The sequence below is a fragment of the Trichoplusia ni genome, chromosome 4 (genome assembly GCF_003590095.1).
Source record: "Trichoplusia ni isolate ovarian cell line Hi5 chromosome 4, tn1, whole genome shotgun sequence".
Classification (NCBI taxonomy): Eukaryota; Metazoa; Arthropoda; class Insecta; order Lepidoptera; family Noctuidae; genus Trichoplusia; species Trichoplusia ni.
This window is the reverse complement of record NC_039481.1, coordinates 17,292,039-17,307,847: the sequence shown is the minus strand read 5'-3', so window position 1 is coordinate 17,307,847 and position 15,809 is coordinate 17,292,039. Positions and strand designations below refer to the sequence as shown.

The window sequence follows — 15,809 nt, the reverse complement described above, 5'->3', positions numbered from 1 at the left end:
TTGTAGTTATAAATCAACATTTAGTAATTGTATCAATAGTTTTCTTTATATTATAATTATAGTGACTTGGCAATGAGCACAAATTAAAAGCTGCTTGATGCCTGGAATTATGTGCAAATGTTACTGACGAGACCAGTGATCAGATTATTTGTTATGTGTGAATCATGATGGTCACTACCGACTACATGCTCCAACGGGCCATCGCTTTATGAAAGTAAATGAATCGAGAGTACACTAAGACTGACTGCCGTTGCCGAAATTCGGTTGGGACGACACGGATAAACCAAAAGAAAATTAATTTTGTGATATTAATGTTTACGCATGCGGTGTGTGTAACTTTCAACTCCTACAAATATGCCGTTTTATTTGTTTCTTCTTGTGCTCGTTGCCAAGTCACTATAATTATAATATAAAGAAAACTATTGATACAATTACTAAATGTTGATTTATAACTACAAAATATTTTGAATAGGACTTGGCTTCTATGAGATCTCAAAACTTTTTACGATGGAAAGACTGCATCGAGAGACTTGGCATTTTTTTACATTTAATGTTTTTGGTGGGATTGAATTAACGTGAACACATGTCATGTTTCACTGTGTTTCCAAGAACTTGTCGCCAGCATTAGAAACGTCTGCGTTAATACCCATCCTGAAAATTTCTGTCGACGCGTAACTTCAAAACATTTCACCTTATAATATACAGATTTATGAAGTAATATTCTAACTAAGAACAAAACTAGTTAGTTGTGTATTTTAAAGGAATCCTTTATTAAACACAACACACATAACAGTCACCACATTAAGTCATAACAAGTCTCCCGCGGCCGGCGCGGCGGCGCGCGGCGACGCGATACATTTTATTACCATAACGTATATGAGTGGTAGATTTTCATGTTACTTACGCATACCGTACTTAAAAGGGTAGTCAGAGCTATAAGAAAAATAGTAAAATAATGGGGAAATTATAAATATATTTTTTCTTGCCTTGGATGGAAAATTATCATACCAAACAGTAAACTATTAAGAATGCTTCGAATTGCGAAGAAAGTTCTATTCCTGGTGTAGGGGTTAGTGGCCCTGACTGCTGCACCAGAGGTCGTGGGTTTGATTCCCACCTGGAACATAATGTTTGTGCGATGAACTGATATTTTTTTCGTGTCTGAGTGTAATTTATCTAATATTATGTATTTAGATATATATAGGTACGTTTGTCAGTTGTCTAGTACTCATAATACAAACCCTGTTTAGTTGGAGACTTGATGGCGTTGTGTTAAATTTATAGGATATTTTATTTTATTACATTATTAGAAACACCTATAGTTACCTCATTAACAGTATTAATTGATGTTATGTTATTTTAAGTGACGTTGGCTATCAGATTCTGTACTATATTATGAGTCATATACATAAGTTTATTGACTTTTAATCTGACAGTTATCTAGTATAAATTAAATAATGTGTAAACGGACTGTAATCGATCATTCACTGAATTTGTAAACAAAGTTGCAATTAAATGATAGTTTTTATAAGGTTATCAGAATTGTTTGGGTTACTATTTATTGGTGCCAATGTTACGAAAATAATACGTAATAAATACATATATCTATTTATTATAATTATATAATTTTGTAACTGACCCATTGATACCCGAAGACATCTACTTATTTGCTTGATAACGATTTTCACTTCAGGCTTATTCAATAGTCAAAAGAAAATCATAAAAAAAATACAAAAAAGCTTTAAATAATTGTATCAGTATTTACCTGGTTTCGAACTTGCCACCTTGCGCACATATGCGTCATTCGCGAGTTTGCTACATTCGAAACAAAATATATGCACAATGATATACTTATAAGTATTGATAAATGACTTGTTTACATTACCCCAGTTAACAGAATTTCTGTAGCACTATTAACAAAACGTTGTTTATAAATAAATAGCAATTCAGAGTTCCCTGACCTTTCCCAAATACCGTACGTTTGAGAAGAATTGGGTTAGTACGGGTAGGCGGCACTCCTGCGCACTGTCAATGTGAAGTTAAGTGGTTTCTGTTTTACAGATTCCCTGCTAGAAATATGAAAGAAAATGATGGATTTTTGTTTAGTTTTGTCTTACTTATGTGTTTGAAAATTGTGTTGAGTTTAAAGTTGTGTCAGAGTTTAGTTTTGTGTCATATGTAAACAGTGTTATTAAAGTATTTTTTTCGGCCTAGTTTTAAGATTCAGTATTTACCTTGCTTTTATGCAACTTATTCAAACTATTTTTTTTAAAGTAATTCAAAGGTTTTTTAAACCATTCACACGAACAGAGTTTCAAAATAAACAAAGACTTTAAAACTACTCGAACAACTTATAGATATTCTCATTATTAAACACCTTTTTGTATCTTAGATTAATTGTATCCAGAATTCCAGACACAAAACAAATAATCGTGCTCATCACACAAACATTTGTCCTCGGCGGGAATCGAACCGACGACTTCCGGAATAGCCGCCAAAGTCATAAACCACTAGACCAGCAACCAGTCCAAAGAGTTCTATAGGAATAATCCAAATTCGATCTCAAGTAATAAAAGTACTTCCGATGTATATGAAATCCCTTGTATAAACTTGTTGAATTGTCTCAGCGTTCCCTTTGCCTGAGATCAGCTGTTGGCACGTCGTATCATGTATTAATACTCGAACGTTTGTTGGCAGAGAGCAAGGAGCGAGTCCAGCGCGCGCCCTTCGAGACCGCCCTGCACCACGCCGGTGAGTGACCACAACAACAACAACTTATTTATAGAACACGCCTAAAGGAGACACGTTTCGTCTTTTTATTACTTGGTACTTTGAACAAGGTAAGGGTATTGTCGTGTGCAAGGTTAAAAGTCGCATGTTAGACCGATGCTCAAGTAAGTGATGTTCATAAATGTTTGTCCCTACATTCTATTTGACAATGATTAAGACAGTATGACATTTTGCTATGCGTCAGCTGTGATTCGTTGTTAAGACTACCTAGCACCACGCCGGGAAGAGATCCATCAAATAACATATTATATATAGCACAATCACACCTTTTTCGGGCTGGATATTTTTTTAATAACCCTTACAGCTGGTTTAATATTCAAAATCTTCGAGACCGGTATTTGTAAATTATCACAATAAAGTAGTAGTTTTTGACGGGCTGGCAAAGAGGCATCGTATTATATACATACTGTCCTCTGCTTCGCATGCACAAACTCAAATTATGTTCGTGGAAATTATGAATACAGGTCATCAATGAATTCTAAAATACTAACAAGAAGAGATAGAGAAAATGGCGTCACATTAGCAACACGACAAAAATACTCCTTAGACTTGTTGCTTTCGTTGCCCGTTAATTAGGCCATAAATCTTCGCTTTATCAAGACCTTTAATCCACGCACCGAGGGGCATACCCCAGGATATTGGTTTACCGGTCCAGACGGCCTATTTGTCGGCTAGACGAAAAGCTATCGATCGAGCCATAAACGATGGGTTTTCCCGCTTACCTACAAGCGCGGCGATAACTGAAATTGATTGGAGGCTTATTGAAATGTTAAGGAGATTTTTATGAAGTTCAGTATTTGTTAAACGGGTTTTTTGTGGATTGTCGTAATTTTATACTTAAACAAAAATCTTGAGTCGACATAAGTCATATAAATGATATGTTCGAAACAGAGAGCGAATGGGTATTTTCTAGAGCTCAAAGCTTATACATATTGAATCGCAACTTAACTAAAGACGAGTTGAAAATATTTGAATACCTGTCTGTCATTACTTTATACTTCAAAATACAGAATCAGTAATCTTTAATAGCTTCTTAAACCTGTTGCTAGACACTAATAATCAGTCTAATGAGTCGGATTCATTATTTTGGAGATTAAAAATGGTCATATAAAGCGAAACACAATCCGCCAAAATTAAGCCATAACGTTTGAAGTTTGTTATTTACGTTACTGTAGTTTAGTAATAATAATTTAACTACCATTTCGTTTTCAAATAATAAAAACATTTTAGCTGCCAAGTTCCTAAATTAGCTAAAATTTACATAACTCTAATAGAACGCATATTGAATACAGAGTAAATCTAGTGAAGAAAGTCAAATGTATCTCTTTCCTTGTATTTCAGCAGAGTTTAATAAATTTAAATTTATTAGGTTATTGGGTTTAATATTTTTTTGTTTTTGGTTTGACAAACATAACGAAAACTTACAAAGTTTGTTTAAGAGCTTGTCGAAATAACTGTTTAACATTGATTTACTTTTTTGTCATAAAGTAACCTCAGTATGCAGAGAATTGCGCAGTGACTATAGACCACTTCTAGAGCTTTCCAACAAACAAGCAAATAACCTAAAACATTTTGAAAAACGAAAAAACATATTTTCATGTAGTAACACATACATCTACTAAACAATACAATAGTAATTTCAACAGAATTAAAAAGCAAACTTAAAACGATTTATTTCACTTTTAGACACAAGACACTTTTAAACAATTATTATGTCCTTCCATTAATTATTATTACATAATTAATCTCTCAATATCTCCATAACGTAATGAACAAAACAATTCGGATACCCGGAAACAGCTTTAGCTATCAGCTATCATTCCGAAGGCTTTACAGCGTGGCACGCCGGACCAATCCCTGCAGGCTAGAGGGGAGCGCCGGCCTATTTATATACGATGACGAATTACATCTACCTTGTCTCGTAGTTTCGACCTTACTTGTGTCTAGGATGTGTGTTAACGGCACTGTCTAATATAACGTAATTTGAACATGAACGTTCATTGTGAAAAAAATAGGTTGATTGTGTTTTCATAGTTGCGAGAGGTTACTAAATTAAGGTTACTAAATGACTTACTAAATTAAGGCGTTTAGTTTTCTGGTGTAATTAAATAGTATATAAAAAAAAAGAAAGACACTTGAGCTATGTATGTTGTCTTCAAAATAAACTTATTTGTAAGTTGTTCTTAAAAATTGTAATGTATTATTTTGTGTTTTTAAAATTTATAATTTATTTTACGACGATGTATAATCGTTTTGCCCAGTTGCACTCATATTTTAGAGAAGTTTGACGGCAATCACAAAATCATTAATCTGTCTATTTCATAATAATTAGGAGAAGTCGTCAAAACAGTTTACAGTCTATCATAAATTATAACAAACATTGGCAGGAAAATACTGAAATTATTCGAATTTAGGTCGAGAAAATAATATTTCTCGGTAATAAAAATGATGTCTCTGGCATAATTGCAGAATTATCATTATTCTGACAAAAAAATTGGGTCGCATATCTAGCTATGTGTAAAAGTAAATAATAGAATTTAGATTGCAGGGATAGGTGTGTGGTAAGCAAGTAGGTGCGCTACGTGTCCCGGGTTCGATTCCATGTCAAGAACATTATATAAATGTACAAACCAATCTAGAATTCTAGACACAATTGAGTAGTGAGGAAAACATAAAGATGAATTGAACTTAATAACCTAGAAAGGTCAACTCACTGCAATAAAATATCAATAAAAAATCTTTTTATAACAGTCGAGATCGAACAATAAGACACTATAGTACTAGAATCAATAGAATTATAAATACTGAGAAGAAAAATGCTAAAATAACGTGTACAAGAAAATACTCGTAATAATTTTAAGTCTTCAAACCATTTTCTTTACTAAAATTGAACCCACGGTTGGGTATAGAAGTCTCCTTTCGCCAATGTTTGTCTACGAAAACGGCATAACATTATGGCATTCTTAAAAAATATATATTTCGATATAAAGTTTACAAAAGCCGGACAAATGCGAACTGGACTTGCGAAAAACAAATTTGCAAATGCAAATGGTGACCAATCGAATTTATAACCGTACCACCGACGTTTAACCTCGACCGATCTGTATTATTACTGTATTTTGTAATAACCATAACAGTATGACGAGTATTACCATCATCTGTAAAAAAATTTACAGTCGTGCCATGGAAAAAAAATCCGTTTTACTTATAAAAATCATAAAATTATTTTGTAACATTTCTCTACAGAAATAAATAAATAACATTTGGTGTGCATTATCAAGTCATTATTTTTTTTATTTATTTCTAGTTAAATCTGGAGCAGATTACGAGGTCGTTGACCCTGCGCCTACGCACGCGACATTATTAAATTGCGCGGGAACACGCTCCCACGTTACAAAGGAAACCTCAGAAAGTGAGACTGCAGTTTTCCTTTATGATACTGAGTACTGAAATACGCTTTTAAATTTCAATTTTATGTTATCTGGGTGCAGATGTCAGGGAGGTAGTACACATAGTATGGATTTATTTGATGACTCTCTCTCTCACTCTCACTCTTTCTTCTTTTCGTTTATAGCATTTTCCCAAAGCTCAGAGTTGGCTTTCAGTATAGTTCTTGCCTAAATGTAAGATTATAGAATGGAGTAAAAATTTAATAATAACACACATAGATTAGTTAGCATTAAAACAATTAACACTTAAGATGAATCTTTGAATTCAGAAAAACTATGTTTCACAAATATTTCAATCACATTCACAAAGAATCCCGAACTCAGGACAAGTATTCATGGACTACACAAATGCTTGTACTGCTGTGGGTTTGGCGTGGTGACCTCGTCCACTAGGCTATCCGTGCAGTAAGATTTACAACTGAAAAAAAGATGAATCCCCACCTTTAAAATATATAGGTATTTGTAAACCGTTATGTTTTACGGTTATTATTATTAGTTTAACATTTTCAACTCACAAAAATACTGCAAAATTCACTCATAAAAGCTTGGTATACCAATCTCAATACTAATTACAGCTGAGCGGGAATCATCCCACCTGCGGCATACCAATTAAAAATAGCCACCTGGTGTTTACCTGACTGTCTGCCTACCCACCAACGACGTCGGATTGTATGTAAACTCACGATATAAAATGGAGAATTATATGCAAACAGATCGTGAAAACCGTTGTAATGTTTATTTAGAATTATTTCTCATTAGTAACGAATCTGATAGAATAGTGGTATGACTGTTGGATTGCCAATTTAAAGGTTGTAGGTTCAAATCCCGTAATACACCTGGCCTTTTTGGATTCATGTGCGTATTACAAAGCAATGATCTCTCGAAAAAAGGCTAAAGGAAAACATTGTGAGGAAGCGAACCTGATAATTTTTCAAGGGTTTGTTATGCACACGTTGTCCTACTTAGGTTAAACTTTAACACCGCTCATTCACCTTTCAAAAATAAATATTTTGTTGCAAGTCTTTGCTAGTTATCAATTGCACTTGAATTTTCCCTTGCAACCTTTTAATGATGATTTTCCAAAACAGCCAATATGGAAAGTAAAAAAGCAAGCGTAAATAAGTAAAACAAGTAGCTAATGAAATAAGCTTAACGAGATCCTCTACAGGACATAGGCTTAACCCTATTTACGCCTAAACACACGGCCCTTAAGTTAGATACGTCTTATGCCCTGGATAAACTATCTTGCTTAACATTTAGTAATTGATTTTGCAACATTGTAACATTTGTAACAATTTATCTTTAGTTTGCATAAAGAATAAGAATTTAACACATAACAGTAAAAAAATGAGAGTCCTATTATTTACACTTGACACAATTTTTTTCCAATAATATTATCGCTTTGAGCAATACATGAAATTCTTTCAATTAAACAACATTTATCTTGGGCGACCTTGGAACATTTAAAGCGATACATAATTTATTCGCCATACATTTAGTTAACAATAAACCTAGTTATATTATCGGGGTACAGCAGGACTGTCAATCATTCAATGTTTATATTTCTTTGTTGGCAAATTGTAAATCTTTTTGACCATTCCGTAACCGTGGTCTGTTATTTGAAACAAAACGTTTTAAATGAATAAATTTTTGTGTGCGTTGTGTGATAAGAGGGAATTTTTCTGGCGTTTTGTCAGATCTTAAATTCAAAGTACATCTATAATGCTTAGAGTCATGAATATATTTACAGTAAATTGGTCTTTGAAAAGATTCACTAGAAATTAAATTACCTCTAAAAAACAACGTTTGTCTCTTTAATACAGAGCATACATTTTATGATAATTAACTGGTTATTTAAAAAAACGGGCATAGAAAATTTAACACTTATTTTATCGATTCTTTCAAATTTAATTTACACCAACTGCTTACTTATCATATTTCGGCCTAAAAATCAATCTATAACTTTTAAAAAACTTTTCATTTCACAAAAATACAAATATATAACGTTAAACAGTTACAAAAGTACCCTACATATACATAATATTTAGTGCCACCATCGTCCACCAGGACGCGCTAACAGGCGCAAGTAATGATTGTCGACGATGGGATTTTCCACCCATCCATGGTGTTTGGGAATCCCAACACTGGCGCAATAGGATTGGTAGAGCTATGTTTGTATAAGTACAGCCTTCGTAACGTAAGGGGTGACTTTTAAACAAATAGATTGTGAAACGTTGTTTTAAACTGGTATGTTCTCTACTTGATTGCGTTTGCTTGCATTATGTTGTTTTTAAATTTTCTTTGATTGTAATATCTCACTCTCTTACCCAATGATCGCTTTGAGCGATTTCAAGAATGAAAAGGTTCGTGTTTGGTTTTGCACTTTTCTATGTCTAAGTTTTACATGTTGAGGTTTTAATATACACTCCTCCTATTGTGCAGTAGTGCTTAAACATTTCTTGCGAAGAAAAGAAAAACAGTATATAGGTCGATACATGGGAAACTAATGTTCTGATATAATTTGACTATTTTTACAAACTTTAAAGTATATCGTTTAGATGTGATAACTCTAAGTTACCAAGTTTCTAAAAACACAACCAAACTGCACAAATCTATTAATACCCACCATCCAATAGGAAAACCAATTTAAAAGTCATTACCTTCCCTAGCGATAGTTTGTCTCGTCAAGGCTGACCTTGAGCTGGCCATCATTAGAGGGAGTCATTACATTACGAGACCAGGCTTTTAGCTAAATAGGGGCTGGGCCGTGACGTCAGAGGTCGGACCAAGGTCGCCTATTAGCGGCTGATGGGGATGGACTTGGAAATGCACTGTTTTGATACTTTTTATATATTTTTTTCAAGTTTTTTTTCTGATCGATATAAGTGCATGAATATGAAAATATTCTTCAAAGAAGTTGAGACCTGATCTCCGCTTTTGGAAAATATTTGATGCTGTAAATTTTCATGCAAATAATCAATATTTCGAAATGTTAATCCACATTAGATCAAGGTCAGGATTATTTAGGTAAAACCAGAATATTGTTGTAACAATGAAGTTATTTTTAAAATAGACGATAATAGAAAGTAGTATCAATGTCAATTGGGTGTATTTAAATACTTGAGTATTATTATATGCTCCTAAGTGCTTAGGCTATAATAAATCTAAGCACTTAGGAAGCGGTGAAGGGTGGGCGAAACTGGGTCCTGTGAAATATAATCTGACCTTCAAAAAGGGCTACTTAGTAGCCTAATTTGAATAAATGACTTTTGATTTTGATTTTGAAATAGTTTTTAATGGGTGAACATGAACATGAGCATGAAAACTAAAATATTATTTCTCACACGCCAATAAAATAGTGGAGAACCAAAGTAAAGTTCATTTTAAAGTTATATTTTCAAGCAGACCTGGAAAGGGAGACTCCGCGTCAACATATTTAGGTATAAAATTCTTTCATAATAAATTATGTTTCAAAAACTCAGGCCAAGGCTTCATCACAAAGTCTGTATCGGTCTGAATGTAACGGTTCTGAAAACAAGATGGCCGTGAAACGAAAATAAGTTTCCCGCCAAAACAAACTGACATTACGATCAAAGTAAATTAGTTGTTGTTTCATTGTTTCTTTTGAAGAATCATTTGAAAATGGAAGACGCGCCTCCATGTTTGATTCTGTGACGTAATAGTGGGTTTAAAAGAGTTTTTAATAGGTATTACATGGATTGCCTTAGGATTTGAATGCACTGACTTTCTTTACTTGCTTTTGTAGAAGGTAAATAATTAAGTGGATGGCGTTTTAGAAACGAAAATTAACAGTAAATTACAAAGCCCGTTACCTGTTAAAGACATTTTAGAAAACTATGTAAAAGTAATTGCAGCGTCAAAAACCCAGTTACGATGTTATACTTGTATTTTATCTAAAATAGATTCAGGTCAGTTTCACGCATAACTCAAAGACAGTTAGAGCGATTTTCAAATTACTTTTTTGGATGCTTTTGTGATTAAAAATAGCAGAATAAAAATAAAAACTTTGAAAAAGCACACAAAAGCTTGGCCTACTTAATCGAACTAGCTAGGAATCCTATCGTTTTGGGGTAGTGACCTAGACCACTCGAAAACCGTGCATAAATAGGTTTATAGCATCCAGCGACTATCAGACACACCCAATACTACGGTGGTGCGTAGTGGATAGGATCGCGTGACATTAAACATTCTTAATAACGATTTAGGAAATCGAACCGAAGGTTTTCTGCCCCTGATATCTGTAGCAATTTGTTAATTAAGCCACCTTTATTAATGAGGATACATTTGTCAGCATATTTCCTGCCTTCCTGTAGCAATATAGTTATGGTGAACTAGGAGTGTTACCCGATTTTTGTACCCAGTTTTACGAGAACAGGTAACTATGAAAATTTTTTAATTAAAAAAAAAGAACTTTAAAATGATTTCAACGCAAAAGTATATCTGTTTTTGCCTTGGTATGTAATTCAGTAGGTTTCTGTGATCCCTGATCTGAGTCTGGGTGTGTTTGTGCATATGACTTGAACTATTGTGAAAACCTCGTGTGTTTATCAATCTAAAGAAATCCTTAGTGCGGGAGTCGTCTTAAAAAACAAGAAAAGAAAGAAATAAGTTATTATAGTGTACGTAGATCCACAGGACAGTGGAAGAAAACAGAGATAAAAAATTAATCCCATAAATTTGAAATTGCCCTCGGTTCTCAAGTTGTATCAGTAGCTTTTTCCGCCTCATTACAATATGTATAAAGGCAACCTTGCATCACAATTACAGGATAGTTTTCACTTTTTTCCTATTCATTGTCCCGCAAATTTCCTACTTTGTGCTCAACAATTAACTTAGTAATTATACCAATAAAGAGATTACGCTATCAATATTTATCAGTACTGTCCATTCATCGATTACAAGTTTCAATAAATCGAGAGTGGATATAAATAGGAATCGATAATCGATGCTATCAGATAATTCTAATGCCGATAGTACTGATATGAGATATATGATGGCAAAAGCTTGTTCACATATCATAGCTAATGTGACAAGGCATTACTTAACTACGTGCTACTCGCAATTATATTGTTTTGAGATTTGAATTACTAGAAATATAATGTATAATATTACAATGTATAAATCATTTAGTCTCAAACTAAGCAAAGCTTGTTAAGAAGTTGTTGCCAATTGTTATAGAAGCTAGTTGAGGTACAATGGAATTGAGTCCAGAGAGCATACAACCACTTCTTCGAGTAATATTTTTTCAGTTGTGGGCAAGGGAGTCGGAGTTCTACGCCCTTAAGTGATCTGTCTGGCTTCCATTCTTGCAATACCATTAAAGGATGGCAGTTGGCCTTTGAACATGCCCGCGGGTTAAGCAAAGACTGGAGAGAGATCCCGTGACCATAGCTAAGGCAGTAGAAGGGGTCCGGGGTGTTTTTTAGTAAGTGGAAGTCCGACATATCCCCACGCCGTCACCCTCGACGTGGGTTGAACTTATTAGCGTTTTGACACGCAAAAAAGCTTAGGTAGACATATTCATTATCCCGCTGCTCAATCCGGAAAATCCAAGAGTTGATAGAGAGTGAAGATCCATTAATCCCGATCAGAGATCCCGTTTAAGTCGGCATAAAGATGGAATCCTCATATGTGCTATGTCATGATGTGTCAAGTCTAAGTACAAAATAGACAAGGCTTTTCCTTCAAAACAAGCGTATCATAAAAATAGTTGTAGTATATCACTACTATATGTCCAGAGAATCTATAGCTAACCATCAAGTTCACCTAAACAATTTACAATTTAATTTAGAATGTTCCTGTATTGTACCAATAAAAGAAAATAAGAGAGTTCAGAACCCCGGCGTGCATTCATTAGAACAATATTTACAGAAGATCAATCTTATTGCAGAGTTTGTAAATATTTTGGTTCAGCCACACCTGCCTTAGTGCCCGGGCACACGATACTGTTTGACATTGGTAAGTTCATAGACAGTATATTTTCTACGACTTACCACTTCAGAGGTTTTGACGAACTAAATTATATTTGTTTTAGAAAAAAGTTAAAGTAAATAAGTGCTTTCTTAAATCTAAGTGCCATAAGCTGACGTTGGTATTTTGGGGCCGTAGTTCTGAAAATTATTTTACATAGGTTTCTTGCATTTAATATATTTTTGTATTTAATTGGTTCTTGCACGTCTTAATTCCTTTAAAAATAAAATGTTTGCTTGAAAGCTTTCTTTTTCTAGCTTTCTCTCATTTTTCTTTTAACTTTAATTATTATTATAACCCACATTTCATATTATATTTTATAAAATCTTGCCATAAATTATTTATCACAAAACGTGTGCGACATTAACACGACAATCTCTCTGCAAAACAGGATGAACGGATAATTATGAGTTTTTCTTCTTACATATATTAATTCAAACCGCCAATATGTTGACGGTAATTGTTAACTGAAATATAGTTTCATAAATATTCAAGCCGTTCCATCTGAAACAACTGAAATAAACGTGAATATCCTGAAAGCATTATTCTTTACGTTTCTTTGTATTGACGTTGACTAATTGTAACAAACGTGTTCATTACAGTTTTGTAATATTTTCAGCGAATGTTTGAGAGACTATTTCCGTTTGTTTGTATATGATTTATTGTAATGACAGAGTTCTTTCAGATTATTTCAAGGTTGTGCTTAATTATATATGAAATCTACTAATCCTAGAATATTGTAGTATTGCGCTTGGCTTATTGAATTGAGAGTGCAGATTACCTCTATTTGAGGTGCTTTCATTTTAAGAATAAAGCGTTTTAGTGATATCATAAAAGTTTAACTAGGCTAAAGTTTTAAAAGTTGGCAGAAATTAAAAAAATTATTGAGTCACAATTAACTAATCGTGTATGTATACACTAACATACAAAAATATTTGAGCATGTTATTGTGCCAGCCTGAACGACCTGGATCACACTAAAAATAAACAACTTGTCTATGTTTTTCTTGAAATCAAAAGTCTACGTACTAATGCTCGTTAACAGAAGACGAAATGTCTAAGCCAGAAGCTAACAACATTCGGTTGTATTTTCGAACTGCCATAAGTTTTTTGTGGCTTGAAAATAGCGGCGCAAATCAATGACAATTTATGAATTATAGAATTTACATTAGGGCTTTATTTTCCCCGATGTGTAACCCCATGTAAAAAATAACATTACCGTATTTTACCGAATACCCTTTGTTCAGCTGTACGGTAAAGCAGATAGCATCATTTCTATCTAAAAAGGAACAAACTTAAAGTTAGTAAAAAAAATATGAAGTATTTATGTACTTCGTGGTTTAAATTCTCTATGATTAGAAGATTTCTTCAGCACTTTTTAAATATTTTAAGACTCATACATATTCTGTAAAATGTTGGTTACCCCTGTCCCACCTAGCGACGTTACAACCAAACAAACAATAAGTTTCGTTGCCAGATATCGCAGTCGTAAACATCTGATGAGCTTCTTTTTACACGAATTGAATGTACAATGTTTTGAGCTAATTGATCCTGTTTGTGCAGATTTTAATGTATCTCAAGGTGAAAACAAGAAAGGAATGTCGAGATATACAATATACATGTTTATTTAATTTTGAATGTTTGTTTGATTTTGATGGGTTGAGGTAGGTTTTAATATTATTTCGCGGCCGTCTGCTATAGCGTTCATGTTTGTCTCCCGACTGTTGTCTGAAATATTCTGGTGGTTTGAGCTGGTAAGAGAGTGGCATATCCCAGCGCCTCCCAAAGGGTCGAGGAAGTGTGGTCCAGTGGGTCAAAAGAAATAAAGTATCAAAATGACAGAATTTATTAATAAGCAGATTAAATAACAACGATAAAAAAAATCTGGCAAGGTACTGAGCAGAGGATATTTAATTTATTCTTTTAAGAGGATACCTTCAGATTGCGCGAATGATAACGCGATGAAAATGACCATATTTTCAGACCAGGCGTCTTTTAAAGCTTTGCCCCGAAAAAAAAATGTTTCTTTATTTTATTTTTTCACCATTTTTCCCACATGTAACCAGCCTATATTATTATAAACAATTAAACAGCCCAGATGACGAGTCATTGTCATTCGTATGAGACGCTCGTAAACAATTTACGACTCCGTAGATTTTAATGTCTGCTTTAACAATCCTATGGAGACTTCCATTATTTACTTCACGAATTCATCGACTGGAGTTTATTACTTAAATTAATAAATAGCAGATGGCGTTTAGGATTTAATGCGATGGTGATAGATAAACTATTATAAAAAGTGATTAATTATATTTAAATAGTGGTCGTAAATCGGGTTTTTGCGACTAAAATGATTACTTAATAGTAATCACTAAGACCAAATCCCTATAGATGATGTATGAAATATTGACTGTACGACACTGAGTTTTTTGATATAATCATTTGTGTAGTTTTGAATGATTTTAGAAAGTAAGTTTATAGACTTAAGAAGGTTTTTTGTGGTAAAATGCGTGATCCTGATCTAAATATTTAGAGCCTTATTCTCATAAGTATCCAATTAACATTTTCTTTTGAAACTAATGTAAATCTTATATTTTACTTAATCTTTCTGCTCCACTATTCTAGTCTAAAATTAATCAAGCAACAATAAGTCATACATTATCCAAAAAAATAAATATTATCCAAATAAGAATTCATCAAAAAAATTATGAAAACTATTCGTAATCGTCCACCGAGACAAACGGTAAGATCGTAATCAATTCGTTATCTATTTATAAGTAATGTTTAGTCGCGTCCTCCATCATAAAATTTGTCAAAGTGCCAAACCTCGTCTCTGACCTAGTCCGTGGCGGTTATAATTACTATTTTCGATACTCCCGGATAAAAAATATAAAATAATAATAATAATAGACTATTTTTTACAGGTAGTTTTTTTGTGTGGGTGCGGTAATCGGGGAAACAATTCCCTATGTACTTCTTTGAAAATGGCTCTATAACAAATGTTACATAATGGATAATAAAGTTCCTTTCGTCTAATATAAAACGCAATTGTTAAACTTAGAACTTGTTTTTTTTTAAGTTTTGTAACATTTATATTTCCCTGACATGCTTCAACTTACACGGTTAAAACATGAAAATATTATTGATACTCTATATACAAGGAGAAAACAGTACAAAATAGGAATGTATGAGTAATTAATTTACATTGCTAAATAACGTTTTTTTTAAATAACACAAAGAGTGCATACTTGTCTTGTCATTTTGAAAACTGAATATTTTTTAACAGTAGGTTCATTTTGAAAACACTATGACTATAGAGTTTTTCGTCCAACACCCATTTTCTCGTACATTGACCCTCAATAATAGACGTGAAACAACGTCATAGATATTTATACACAAACTAAAAGTGTCATCTGTTAGATAAAGCGAGCTTATCTTTGGTGTTGTAAATCTTTTGCACACGATTAATACTGTCCTCTATATATAAATATGTGTTTGTAAGTATCCCGCAGGTGGGCAAAGGCTCATGTGCACGTAGAGTTGGACCACCAGCCATCACTCTAGTCCAGTACCGAGTTTC

At 33.4% G+C, this 15,809-nt stretch overlaps 1 protein-coding gene across 2 annotated transcripts in view; it reads left to right on the top strand.

The window, feature by feature from the left end:
• Positions 1–15,809, top strand: part of LOC113493360 (synaptic vesicle glycoprotein 2C-like) — a 41,508-nt gene that overhangs the window by 12,427 nt on the left and 13,272 nt on the right. For both annotated transcript variants that reach the window (XM_026871303.1, XM_026871304.1), the window contains exon 2: positions 2,698–2,751. In XM_026871303.1, coding sequence (XP_026727104.1) covers positions 2,698–2,751 — 54 coding nt within the window. The remainder of the gene's footprint in view (positions 1–2,697; positions 2,752–15,809) is intronic.